The 13,482-nt window shown below is 40.0% G+C and overlaps 1 protein-coding gene across 30 annotated transcripts in view; it reads left to right on the top strand.

The window, feature by feature from the left end:
• RBFOX3 (RNA binding fox-1 homolog 3) overlaps positions 1 to 13,482 on the top strand; it is a 488,491-nt gene that overhangs the window by 410,592 nt on the left and 64,417 nt on the right. For 2 of the 30 annotated variants that reach the window (XM_039345447.1, XM_039345456.1), the window contains exon 1: positions 680 to 1,930. The exons of 18 other annotated variants lie outside the window; for them this stretch is intronic. In XM_039345447.1, coding sequence (XP_039201381.1) covers positions 1,829 to 1,930 — 102 coding nt within the window. In that variant the 5' untranslated portion in view covers positions 680 to 1,828. Of the gene's footprint in view, positions 1 to 671; positions 1,931 to 13,482 lie in introns of those variants that run through there. 10 more of the 30 variants (XM_039345604.1, XM_039345355.1, XM_039345373.1 and 7 more) reach the window with 10 other exon arrangements.

Here is a 13,482-nt window from a genome sequence, read left to right as displayed (position 1 = left end):
GTTATGTTCCATTTGCCAATATACTGATATACAGTAACAGGGCTAGGATAGTGACTATGGATCCATTATCCTGGACAGAACCTTTTTATTACATAATTGAAAATAACTGCAGCTCTAAAGCAAATGGGTTTTCAAAAAACTGGTTCTGTTTATCAGCTTTTGAAAGGGCAAGATACCTCAGTGTCTGGTCTAAGGACACCCAGGCCCTCGCTTATAATTTTCACGTGATTTATTTTTCTATCCTTTCCTATTGAAACGACGCTTCTGAAATTTACTGTGAAGGCGCTGATCAATACCAAAGATTTCACAGCAGGAATTTCTCAGAATTGAATTCTCTAGTAATAGGTGTGCAACTATAAAGGCATGATAAAAAATGATCCAAGAAAATAGATAATATTTATTTGCAACTTTGGGGTGGTGGGTTGGTAGGGTAGTCTGTAAAACCCTGTCAAATGGCAAAGAGGTGTTGCTGAATTTCTTTATGCATATGTATTTAAATTCCTATTTAAAGGTGGGGTTTATGAGAAGGGGTCTGAACGAGAGCACAAAATTTGTTTGTATGATGGAACTCTCACTACATAGGATTTAATTATCTGGCTAAGTGTTAACTGTTGGGGGAAGAAGGATATAAAGTTGGGAGTAAAAGGAAACTTCACCAAAAGGAGGACTGCTACTAGGGGTAGATTCTTCCATTACTGTACAGTGTGTATGCTGAAGCTTTGCATTTTGCTGCAGATCCAAAATGCAAGATCGCCATCCAACAGAACTTGCATCAAAAAAGATGGTTCTGGCAGGTTCTATTATACATTGCATTACAGCATCAGGATCCTTGTGAGATGGAAGATTCTCAGACAAGAATTCTGGATTCAATTTGTGTCTGGTGGAGAGCCCGTATGTTTGAGTTTATATGTTTGAGTTTAATACGGCAGAGCCCCGAACTATATTGCAGAAATATCTCTGCCTTTTCTATTTCCCTTTGATAAGACCCCCTTCTTAAATAGATACTCGTTCTCTTCTCAAGGAAAAGGGAATATGAAGTCTTCCTGAATTTTCTATTTTATCTAGACTCACAAGCCAAAGAGCTTGGTTTTTTTTTTTTTTTTGTTTTAGATCTCATTCGGCCACACTATACTTGCCTTTCTTTCTCATGTCTCTTGACCCGTACAAGTCTAACTTTCTTCAACTGTCTACCTCGGCCTTGCTGGGTTCTGTCCCCAGGGATTGGGAGAGAGGTTGAAAGGAAGAAACAGCTTTTGGAAGTCGGTATGCCGCCCCTGTCATTATATCTCTGGAAGTGCCCAGAAGATCTCAGCCACTTTCTCTGGGGTGATGCCTGAGTAAGCAGCAAAATCGAGCTACGTACCCCACCCTTACTGTATTGTCAAAGCAACGCTTGCTTGGTGGCCTATTTATCGCAGGGCAAGAAGCTGAGCTGCAGCAGGTGAGGGGTTAAGTGCAGGCTCAGCTGTTCCGGATTTTCTTGGTTTCCTAGCGAGCTGTTTGATATCTGAATGCACAGGGGACTCCCCCGCCTCTCAACCCTCTCCTTCCCCCTACCCCCACGCGCACACGCACACACACTCCCTTTGCAGACCATGCGCTCGTTCAGCCGCTTCGTCTAATGGCACCGACTCTCAGCCGGCACGCTGCTCCTTCGCTGCTTGAGCCGAGGACACAGAAGGCAGCTCCTCTCATGGAGCCCTCTTAAATAGCTCCACACGAGGGAGCTGCCAAAGGGGGGCGAAAACGGAGAAAAAAGCAAGTACTGTGAAGAGAGGAAGCAGAAGGAGCCTGCCAACATCGCCGCTTCTGGGTTTGCTGGCGACCCATGCTCTGCTCCATGGCTAACTCAGGCTGCCTCCTGGTCTCCAACTCAGCCTTGCTCCCCCACTCTCTCCCTTGCCCCCCAGCCTTCCTCTACCTCCAGCAGGTAAGTCGTCTCTTTGTGCCTCCTATTCACACGTGGTTGGCCTCCCCAGGGCTAAAGATCAGGGCTTCCGTCCCCCCTACCCCAGGCTCCCTAAAGGCAGGTCTACCTTGCTCACAGGTTGGAGATGGGCTCCAGGGTAACACCTGTGCGCTGTCTGGCTGCGGTAGGGCTGACTTGGCAGTGAGCTCAAGATCAAGGAGATGACACTTCTCTGAGCTTGTTAGTGGGGGTGCAGCACTGTTCAACTTTACCTCCCCCCCCCATTAAGGCAGATAGGTGGCTGCGTTGTATTTCTGGAGTGTACCTGTTTGTCTTACCAGTGAAACCCCATGTAGAATGTATTTAAAGCCGGATTTCTGCCAGCAGATGTGATGCATGTGGGCTTCCGATGGGCTATCTTGCTCTTGCTCTCTTCCAATTGTCTTTTTGTTGCAGTCAAATTTTATGCTTCCAGGGTGGTCTGCATGTGGCTGTTTTGTATGTATACGTGTGAAGTAATTTAAAAGATAGATCTGTCTGTCTCAACTTGGCCCTCCAAAGTGCTGCAACCCAATTTCCAGCCAGCTTTGGTTTTGCCAGGCGTGTCTCCCTTAGCTGAAGCAGCTCGCTGCAATGTAAGTCTAGTTCCTTAACTTCTCTCAAGGGGAGGGGGCCTTGTGATGCCCACAGCACCCTCACCAGCAGGGCAACGGCACTTTCTTTCACTTTGGCACTGTGATCAAGGAGCCGCACATGTTTCTCGCCTGGGATCTCCAGAGAAATGGAAGCCTTTGCTTCAAAAGTCTCTTTGCAGCATCGGAAATCCCTGTCTCCCAGCTGTGCTAACCCTTCCATTTGAGCTCAAAGGAGTTTTTTAAAAATTCATAGCTTCCTAACCATTGGCACTAAGTAGTTGACGTGGCCAGACACCTTTGGGGTAGAAGGGCAGTCCCGGCTCCTTCTAAAATCTTAAATAAAAGAAGGGAGGTTATTATCATTTGCTTTAATGCTTCAAACCTTTGAACGGAAGGAGAAGATAATTCACACCTAGGACTTCCTTAAGTTTGCAGAGTAACGTGGCTGCTTTTTTTTTCTTCTCTCAGCAATCTGGAGAAGGGGAATTCTCTGAATCATGGCTTTCTCTGCTCTTAGTCGTGTTAGTCAGAGAATCAGAATGGAATGGCTCCTATTCCAGAGAAAGCATGGGAGTTTGGACGAGAGGCTTTTTGTAATTTCAGTGTCTTCTTGCTAAGGCATGGAATTCCCTGGGAAAATGAAGACTCATTCAGAAAAATATCACAGTCAAGCTGCATGAGGGATTTATGAACACTTGAAGGGAATAGTAGGGAAGCCTCTCTTGCTTTGAACTAGAAGGCAGTCTGGGCTAATATGATTAAAACACAGAGGGTATTCTGTTAGGGGAATCCTTTGGGGGTTTTGCTTTTGGTCGCACTGCGTAGCCCTTCAGCCAACTAAGACTTCAGGAAAGCTGCATGGACGTTTTGCCTGGTGCATATTGCATTTCCTCTAGACCAGGCAAGGGAATATTGCAAGCAAGTTCATTAAATGAGTGGCTACAGCCCAAAACCTCGGCACGGGGGAATTTAGGGGAAGGAGAAGCTTCCCTGAATAGCTTGATTTTCTTACCTTTTCTCAAGCCTCCTTATTTTCATCTGGCTTCCCGCACCCTCTCTGTTTTCTATGCCTCTTCCACTTTGTTCGTAGGTGTTAAGTGTATTTGAGGGGGGCAGGGTATATAATTTTAGGCAGATTATTTGTTTGTGACTTGTTTGTTTTGTTTAGAGAATAGGCTGAAATTTCTTTTCTCTTACACTGGGCAGGAAACAATCCGCATCTGAAGTTTTCATTCATTATCATTAAATTAATTTAATTAAAATGTAATTAAAACATCATTAAATAATATTTAAAAACAAGAAAAAATTAACTGGCAAAGACTACGTACTGTATGCAAAGAACTTAAGGAAAGGCCTAGAAGCTGCAGCTTGTGACATAATTATTCCTGTCCTGTCCCCCCCCCACCACCATTTTGATTTAGGTTTATTCAGGTATATTCCTTTGAGGCCTTGCTGCATGTGGCATGGAGGCTGTAGCCTCACTGCCACGGTTCATTTTGGGGCATTCAAGAGTAACTTTAAGGTTGAACATTAATCTTAATTGTGGCTTGGTTCCTATGGTGTAACTATAGGATTAAAAAAAAACCACCCATCTGATAGTAAGCAAAATATCTGTGATTTCTGCTGCCCAAGGAATTTTCACCCAAGTTAAAAATGTGAAACCTATGAAGGATTGATTATGAAAATTAGATTATTTAGACCCATCAACACATGTTTGTCAAATGCCAACAATGTCCAGTTTCAATTTATCTTCAGCTCTTAATTAATAGAAGTTTGGTGACATTCAAACAACAATCCAGAACCAGTTCAAGTTTTTTTTTTTTTTTACTTTGGCAAGAAAATGTCCAGATGCTATGCATGTGCACACAAGCACACTTACTCTTATATTCCTATAATAATTAGATAATTGACAGTTTTGCAAAATTTTAATGGATCCTTCAAATATGCAAATTGAAGCTGCCAGTTCACTGTCTCCCCAATGGGAAGTGTTTGTTTCTTCCCATTACTTTTATTTAATATTTGTGCCTATAAACACCTTATAGAAAAAGAATATTTTTAATAGCTGGGAATATATATTAGCTAAATGGATAATTGGCATAACACAGTGCCTTTATCATATTAATTTATCTTGTTTGCAAAATAAAGATTCGTCATTCAAAAGTTTAAAAACTGAATATTAAGGCCCAATTTTAATAGTGATGCTAATATGTTAAGTCATAATGGGATTATTTTTGTACATATTTAACATTTGATTACATGTTCACAGATGTTAAATGTAAAAGATCACTAGTGCAATCTCTAGTGACCCTTTATCTCTTATAGACGCATTAATTGTTCAGAGCTTCTCCTCTAAACTTCAAGATTAAAAACCATAAAAATAAGTGTCTCCTTCATTAGTCCTTGCTAATTGCTTGACACTTGGTGTGCATATAAATGGATGTGTGTAATATTGTATATTATATTAGTTTAACTGATCAGTTTGGGAGTGTATAGCCAAAATATTGCATTGATTTTGGTTAGCAAAAGTATAATCTTACATAGCATTACAGGCAAATTCAGAATGGATTCCAGAAACTAAAGCTTTAGGAAACAGGCTTAGGAAATAGCAATTTGTGTGGAGTTAAATAAATTAGTATGCTTTTATAATGGATACCTGTGCATAGGTGTTAGGTGTTTGTTATTATACATATGAGATGGGCATATATTTTAGATGTTTAGAAGTAGATTGAAAATGTGGGGCTTTATACCTGGAGCAAGCTGAAAATTGTGTGGGTCCAATGGCAAGCCGAATGTTGATGTGAATTTCCACACTATTGGCAGGGAACGTTACTAGTAAATGGTAGGGCTGAAATTGGATGTTACCACAGTCCAAATACAATTTGAACATTTGTTTCAGTAAGTTTGATTTGCTCCATCCCTAGTGAATGTCAAAGTTTTAGTTGAATTATTTTAATATTAATTTACCACTTATATAGTGAGATATTAAGATGTGCCTGTCCTATAATATACTGTGATCCACTGTCACCTGAATCCCTTTGCAGATACATTGTTATTTTTTTAATTTGGAGATGGGGAAATTAACATGCTACCGCATGCTAGCTGAAGTTGGAAGGCTGCTTCAGATTCTGTCAAGATGCTGAGTTACTCTAAGCTGTGTGTGCGTCCAAAATAGAAGTGCTTTCCTGTGACAAAATGCACAGATTTAACTCTTTGCAAAACCCTATTTTAAATTTTGAATTGATGTTCCAAAGTGTCTATGTAAAATTCAGCTGCTATTCTAGTCACAAAACTCTCACACACATTCTGTCTTAACAAAAGAGATGAAAGAGTACGGTAGAGTTTAGTCCATGAAGAGGTCTCACAATTCCTTACACACATAATGTACACATAGATTTGGAAACCGATTATCTGTTGGCTGAAGTCAAACTTTGCCTTTGCTGGAGTTTTATTAAAATGAAATGCATGGGCTGCATGCCCACACATAAACTATCCCATGTTCAGTGGGACATATATTTCATTATGATCTCCAATATTTGGAAAACAATGATTTGCAAAGATTGGTGGCAAAATACAACCAAAAGCTGCCTCAAAGAGCCTAGGCTGTGCTGTCACTTTCCCAGCCGCTCCAGGCTATGCTGCCCCATTTATATCTGGATCTCATAGATATGGTATCCAACTGTCCATTTAGCTGGCAAGTAAAAGATTCTCTTGGTTGCAGATGGGAAGAAGTTGGGTAGAAGAAAGAGGCAAACACAAGGTGTGTGCAGGTTGCATTGGGAGTTGAGCCACAGCATTGTGGCTGGCTTAAATCAAAGATAAAGAGAAGCTACAAAGCCACCAAAGGCTTTTCCTGGTGCAGCAGAATTGACAGAGATCACCATCTTCCTGTCCAGTAGCTTGGTCCTTAAAAATTGTTCTCATCCTCATTAGGTTTCTGCTGCAAGCAGCTTTCTTTGGTTCAAGTTCCACTCCGCTGTGAATCGTCTTGCCGAACCGGTAATATGTTCAGTGGATCCAACAATCAGCACCGGACAGACTGTATTAATGTGGGCTGGTTTGTAGAGGAAGGATCAAAGCTTCTCTTAAATTTACTCACTCTGATACCTGTTGTTTGTAGTTGGAAGGCAGCCAGAATCCTATGAAGTTTGGGGCAAATCCAAGCACAGTTTGTTTCCAAAAGGATAGGGCCTTCTTAAACTCAAAATGGCCATCGCTTGAAAGGTACTTGGAGGCAGGAGAATGATTGTCAGCAAATTAAAAACATCCTTGGAGAATAGGTATTTTTTCATCATGAGACATTGTTGCAAATGTAATCCTTTCTTTGTTATTTACTCTTGTTAACTGCTTCTTCAACCCTTTCAATATTTTTTCCTCATTTTTAACAGTCTCGGTCTAGCTAGGATCCTTTCTGCTCCGCTGCCCTAAATCTGGAAGTAGCTGGTGGATAGTAGGCCCAACCGGCTTACAGGAAATGTTTTACATAGAAAGACTTTGGGCAAATGCACGAGGACATGTTAATATAGCAGCATTGGTAATTCATTTCATCTCTGCTGCTGGTGGGGCGGGCATGGGGGTTGGAAATTAAGAAAAAAAAAGTCAAAGCGAAGCAAAAAAATAAAGACCAAATTAAATCAAAGTTCACGATTACGGATACTTCACCAAACACAGTTGGGACTAGCAACTCTGTCACTAAGGGACTTGGTCGTTAAGCAGAACATCACAGAGTTATGACTTCACTTTTACTGCATTCAATAAGTCAACATTCATGATTGTTAAGTGAAACACCGTGTGACCACAACTTGCAACTTCCTGTCGGCTTTCCCATTGAGTTTTCTTTTGGAAGCCAGCTGTGACGGGTCACAAATGGTGATCACATAACCATGGAATACTGTGACTATTGTAAATATACACTGGCTGCAAAGTACCCAGATTATAACCACGTGATTGCTGGGATGCTGCGATGGCTGCAAGTTGGAGGACCTGTCATAAATCTCCTTGTTTTGCACCACTGTAACTTTGAACAGTTGCTGAATGAGGCCGTCAGTAAGCAAGGACTATCTGTATTGATCTATTTATGTCACATTTCTTTTTTCTTATATGAAAAATGTTTGTGTGTGTGTGTGTGTGTGTGTGTGTGTGTGTGTGTGTTTTAATTACAGGAAATGCATCTAATCAGACTAACTTGATAAGATTTATATCTTCATAGCTTGCACACATTCACTTAAAGCAGAGATAAGAAGAGTGAAGAGAGTGCCACACTTTTATGTCTCCCCCCCCCAATTGCTGCTATCATTTTAAAAAAATATGAGTGGATCCTTAAAACTAGTACCTTAAACTTGGCAGACTCTATTTCATCCTTTACCTCCCCCAAATATGTCCTGTGTGCACCCTCTTGGAATGCAACTCTTGTTTAGGCTGGTAAAATTTGTGATGTCCTGACATCTAGCCACCCCACTGAGGCTGTTTGGCTCTTGCAAATACATGTCCTCAGCAGCCCACCTGCTCAAACAACATTTTCCACATTGTTTTGTAACATAGTTCCTATACAAATATATATTTTACACAGGGCTTTTTTTCCTCATAGAACGCCCAGAACAGAGTTCCGGCACCTTTTTTGAATGGAACCTGGTAGGGCAGGCAAGGCGGGTTGTATAACGTGTGTGAGTTCTGGCACCTTTTTTTTTTTTTTTTTTTTAGAAAAACACTGATTTTACAGATTCAGACATATTGAATAGTTTCATGTGCACTCATATGCATATACTTACATGCATAAATACGTAGACTTAAGAGTTTTTTTTTAAAATCCCTGCTTTCATTTTAACTCATTTTAACTCATGGAACTTTATACATAATAGACCAAATGCAATACTTTTGCTAGCAATGATATGCAACTTTAATTGAAAGATTTTGAGGAATACTTTATCTGGACCTTAATATTTATAGCTTCCATTTTGGCATCTATGGAGTCATTTTATTCAAGTCTAGTATTTGCTGAAATAGATAAAATTGACTTGGATCCCAGAAACGGTGATGATGATATGTTGTTTTAACTAGAAATTTCCTGTGGTTTAATAAATGGCTTCACATGTGAACGGGTGTTCACATACAAACATTCCACCTTCCTTAGTTTGAAATTATATGATGGGGAGAGCAATTTGCCAAGCTGTACCATGGCCATAAGAGCAACCCAGGCCAGCTAACAGCACCAGGCAGTATTTGCCAATATTAATAGTTGACTGAATTTTCTTGACTTCATGCTTTTGTCATACTAGAACAAGAAAGAACAAGGTCCACAAAAGGAGTCAGAGAAGAACTACTAAGCTAGAGCAGAATTATCAAGGAGTGTCAGAAAATCAGGAGTGTAGTAGCACTTTTTCTAACTTGATTGATTGATTGATTGGATTTGTTAAAGGAGCCCAACTGGAAGAAGACAGATACATTTAGGCTCAGAGTTTAGTTCTGGAACCTATAATATTTCTAGGTGCTTGCTTTTACAGGTGAGATTGTAGATAAAGTTTTTTGTTCATGAACTGATGTGTGTCCATTGAGAAGACTGCTGTCCTTCAATTATGGTTAGACAAGGAAGGGCCAGTAGCTTTCTGATACAGGAAGTCCCCCACTTTGTTTAGCTACCATTGAAAGTTATGATGATAGTGAAAAAAGTGACTTACAACCAATTCTCATATTTATGACCGTTGTAGCATCCTTTCAGTCATATGGTTGTGATCTGATTGCTTGGCAACTGGCTTGCACTTATGACAATTACAGGGTTCTGGAGTCATATGATTGTGACCAGGAACTTGGCAACCAGCTTGCGCTTATGACAGTTGCAGCGTTCTACAGTCACAGGATCACAATTTGTGACCTTCCCAGCCAGCTTCCAACAAGCCAAGTCAATGGGAAAACCTCCAGGAGATTGGAAGCTGCAGTTGTGTGATGTCTTGCTAAATGACATGGCAAAAAAAAAAGGATAAAATTTAGTGTTACATGATGTCTCATTTAACAACTGCACCATGTAAAAATTTTCCACTCCCAATTGTGATTGTAAATAGAGGATTACCTGTATTGCTTCCCAGAATTACTTCAGAGTTTGTATTGGCTTTGCTTGTTTCTTTTTGTGCAGATGTGTGTTTGAAATAAGACCTTCAGCAGAGAAAGTCTGCTAATGTCAGATGCAATTAACCGGGAGCATTTGTTGAATTCAGACCATAGTAGAGTTTATTATTGCTACCTATATGCAAGATTCTAGACAACTAACAATCAAAGCTAAATTTGCTACAGCTAAGGATCAAGGGAATTCACGGGGAGGGGCTGGACTTGGGTCTCTTGTGGCAACGCAATGACTCTAAACTGACAACATGTTAAACTCTCCCTTCCAGCTCAACCTGCTTTCTCCTATAACTATTTCTGTTTATCCCACTTCAACTCTTTTCTTCATTAAAGGCATCCACAGTTGCAGGCCTAACTGTCTTGAATTATGTCTCCCCAACAATGAAAGATGCAACCCCATCACTTTAGTTGTGAAGTCGACTTTTCCCTAAATTATTTTTTATATAAGGTTTTATATTATTTTCATGTGTGAAGACTAGATATAAATACATGTACCAGGTGCCTATTTAATGAACTAATATACTACTTAATATTAGTAATAACATCTAATCTTAATATTTAACATAATTACCAGACATATGATATGTGTCTTTTTGTAAAAAAAAAAAAGTTCTCCTATATGAACAAAATCTAATTTTTATTATTTGATAATAAATAGCATGAGATATGGTATGAAGGGATCTTTGATTGAATTATTAGAGCAGGTGATAAGTTACTGAAATGGTTTGTATTTGTCTTGATGAAGGGGAAAGTCATTTCTTTATTTCTTTTTTCTTTATTTTTCCCTCCTAGTCTTTTTTTCCTCTGCACTTTTTATTTTTCCTGTTTCTTTTTTTTTATATTTTTCTTAGTTTACATTAGTTTTTTATCTTTGTATTTTTAAACATTAATAAAAGTAATTATTCTAAAAAATAAACAAAACTGAATTTTTCTCAGCACTTGGCCATGTAAGTCTAACATAAAGTTTGTACGCAATAGGATTCAAGGTAGTTCTGAGTTTAGCTCCTCTCATTTTAGAAAGCTTGGATATCTGGAATCCTAACTTGATTCCCTCATTCCAGCTGTAGAATAAAGTCCTTGGGGAAAATGCACTTGGTATACACTCAAAGCTATTATTGATCCTTCACCGGCATATCCGAGTTTTGTGTCCGTAGATCAAGTATATCATTTCATAATTTACCAAGTATTTGTATCATTTCTATGTTTGTGTGAACGTTCTGCTTTCTACTGAGATGTTCAGTTTCTTTTTATGAAAGTCGAGTTCAGATCTTGAAACATGATACTATGTTTGGCCAAATCTGGCACACTAGAAGAGAAAACAAAAAAAAATGTGTATAATAAAGTTCTTTTTTTTCCTCTTTAATTTTTACTGAGCTACAGGGTTTAGAATCCTGCATTAAAATTCTGTGACTAGAAAAAAAATTATTCTGCTGAAGACAGGAGAATAATGCAAACATTTTGACAAACTAGGCTAATGGAGATAAAGGAAAAACAACACTCATAAGCCGTATTTGAGGACAACGAGTTTGAGGGAAGGATTGTGCTATGCAGATGTCCCTTTTCTCACTAAACTAAAACCCCTTGTGAACTTGATTGGTTTTTGGAAACTGTTTATGCCGTTCACTTTAAACATGAGGAATAGGAATTGCTATTTATAAATCCAAGGTATCTATTTGGTGAGATTGGTTAGATCAGGGTCCCCAACTCTCGGTCCATGGACCGGTAATGGGCCGCGGCTTGCCAACAACTGGTCCACAGAAACAAGCAAAGCCCCATCCGTTGGATGCAGGCAGCACACAAAACCACGCATTCTCCGGTCCGTGGAAAAAACTTTCTCCACAGAACCGGTCCCTGGTGCCCAAAAGGTTGGGGACCTCTGGGTTAGATAACACTGTCCTAGTCCTTAGGCACTTTTCTGTACAGGTAATTCTCAACTCTCGACCATAATTGACCCCAAAATTTAGATTGTGAAGTGAGATAGTTGCAAAGTGAGTTTTGCCCCATTTTGCGACCTTTCTTGCCACAGTTGTTAAGTGAACCACTACAATTGTTAAATTAGTAACACAGTTGTTAAGTGAGTCTGGCTTCTCCATTGACTTTGCTGGTCAGAAGGCTGCAAGAGGCAATCACATGACCCTGCAACCATCATAAATATGAACCAGTTGCCAAGCATCTGAATTTTGATCACATGATCATGGGGATGCTGCAACGGTGGTAAGGGTGAAAAATGGCCATAAGTCACTTATTTCATTGCCATTGTAACTTCCATCGGTCACTAAACAAAGGGTTGTAAGTCAAGCACTAGCAGTACAGTCATTTTGGCTGAATGTCTGGTGTCATAAAAAGTTTGTCTCACTTTTGCAAGATTTCTGGAAAGAAAGTGGTCATAGCAAATTCAGGAAATGGGACATTTGGCAAAATGCAACAGAAAACGGATGGCAATGTAGCCCAGAGGAATGTCCCAGTTCACTTAGAAGTACCCCTCCCGGTTATGTCCTAGCCTAGACTCTTCTTTGCTGGGTGTCTCACTGACTCAGAGAATTCCAGCTGGCTCCAGGCTCCTCCATCTCTAGAGAGCTTCTGCCAGAACTGAGCCACCTTCTTGCTGTATCTGAGATGAACATCCATTACTGATGGAATTTGCACTGAATCAGCGGGTTCTAGTCCAAGTCTCTGGATGATCTTGGAGAAGATCCTGCCAGGATGTAATCTCTGGCCCTCAGGGATCAGCTACAAACAATGAGACAATTGCTGGCAGAGAAGGCAGTCTGGAGAGCAAATCCCGGGAGTGGCTCCAATGGTCAGCGTGATGCTTAGAAAACCATAAGAAAAAGAAGAAACAAAAGGTGTGGGGGGGAGGCTGTTGGAACCTCAGATAAATTGAAATAAAGTAGAGAAGGTATATATGCCCAGCTCAGAAAGGAGAGATGGAAAAGAACCTATGAAGTTGACCAGATCAGCTTTGAGCAGAAGAGAAGAGGAACAATTATTTCTTTTTTTTTTTAATGAAAGTTTTTTATTTTTTCCATATAAACATTATAAAAAAAAAGTATACAATACAATTTTAAGATAAAATAAACATTATTACGACCTGCGCACTCCCCCCAGGCTGCGTCCACCCTCTCTTAAAACATTCCCTACTTCCCTCCTCTTTCTCACCTCCCATCCTACTCTCTTCCCCTCCCCTTCTCCTCTCCCTACCCTACTTCCTGTCTACATTTGCCCACCTCTCATCCCTATCAAACCCATGAACGCAGCATAAGGGGAGTGCCCAGGCCGCACCCCTATAAGCAACCATTATCTATATTACACTTACCCCCCCCCCACATTTCCTCCCTCCCACCCCCAACCCCCCTCCCTTCACTTCCCAGAGCAGAATACAGGGTTAATAATTAAAAGAATTTATTATAATAAGAAAAAAGAAAAGAAAAAGAAAAAAAGAAAAGAAAAAAAGAAAAAAAATAATAATTAAAAAAAGGAAAAAAAATATCATACTTAACCTTTAACTCCAATAGCCTATAAGACAATTCTTATAGGAACAATTATTTCTTGATTTAGTATGCTGCACCAATAAAATGTTCCAAATCTCTAGGACCAGAATTTGTCCCTCTTTCGTTTTCCACTGCTGCCTCCTCTCTGTTCATTCCCATTATTTTCAAAGTGCTGCTCCCACTGCTGTGTCTGGCTTTGGACTTCGGCTAACTTTTTAATTGTCAAGTGCTGGCACAAGATATGAAAACCTGTGGGACATACTTTGGTGTTATCTTCAGCTGCCTTCTAGGGGTTTTTGCTTTTAAGCAGTGAAAAGGGGCTAATCCCTTTTGCCTA

This window comes from Crotalus tigris, unplaced genomic scaffold (genome assembly GCF_016545835.1).
Source record: "Crotalus tigris isolate CLP2741 ecotype Arizona unplaced genomic scaffold, ASM1654583v1 scf7180000017551.9496454, whole genome shotgun sequence".
Classification (NCBI taxonomy): Eukaryota; Metazoa; Chordata; class Lepidosauria; order Squamata; family Viperidae; genus Crotalus; species Crotalus tigris.
The sequence above is the reverse complement of the archived record's forward strand: the minus strand, read 5'-3'. Positions and strand labels throughout refer to the sequence as shown.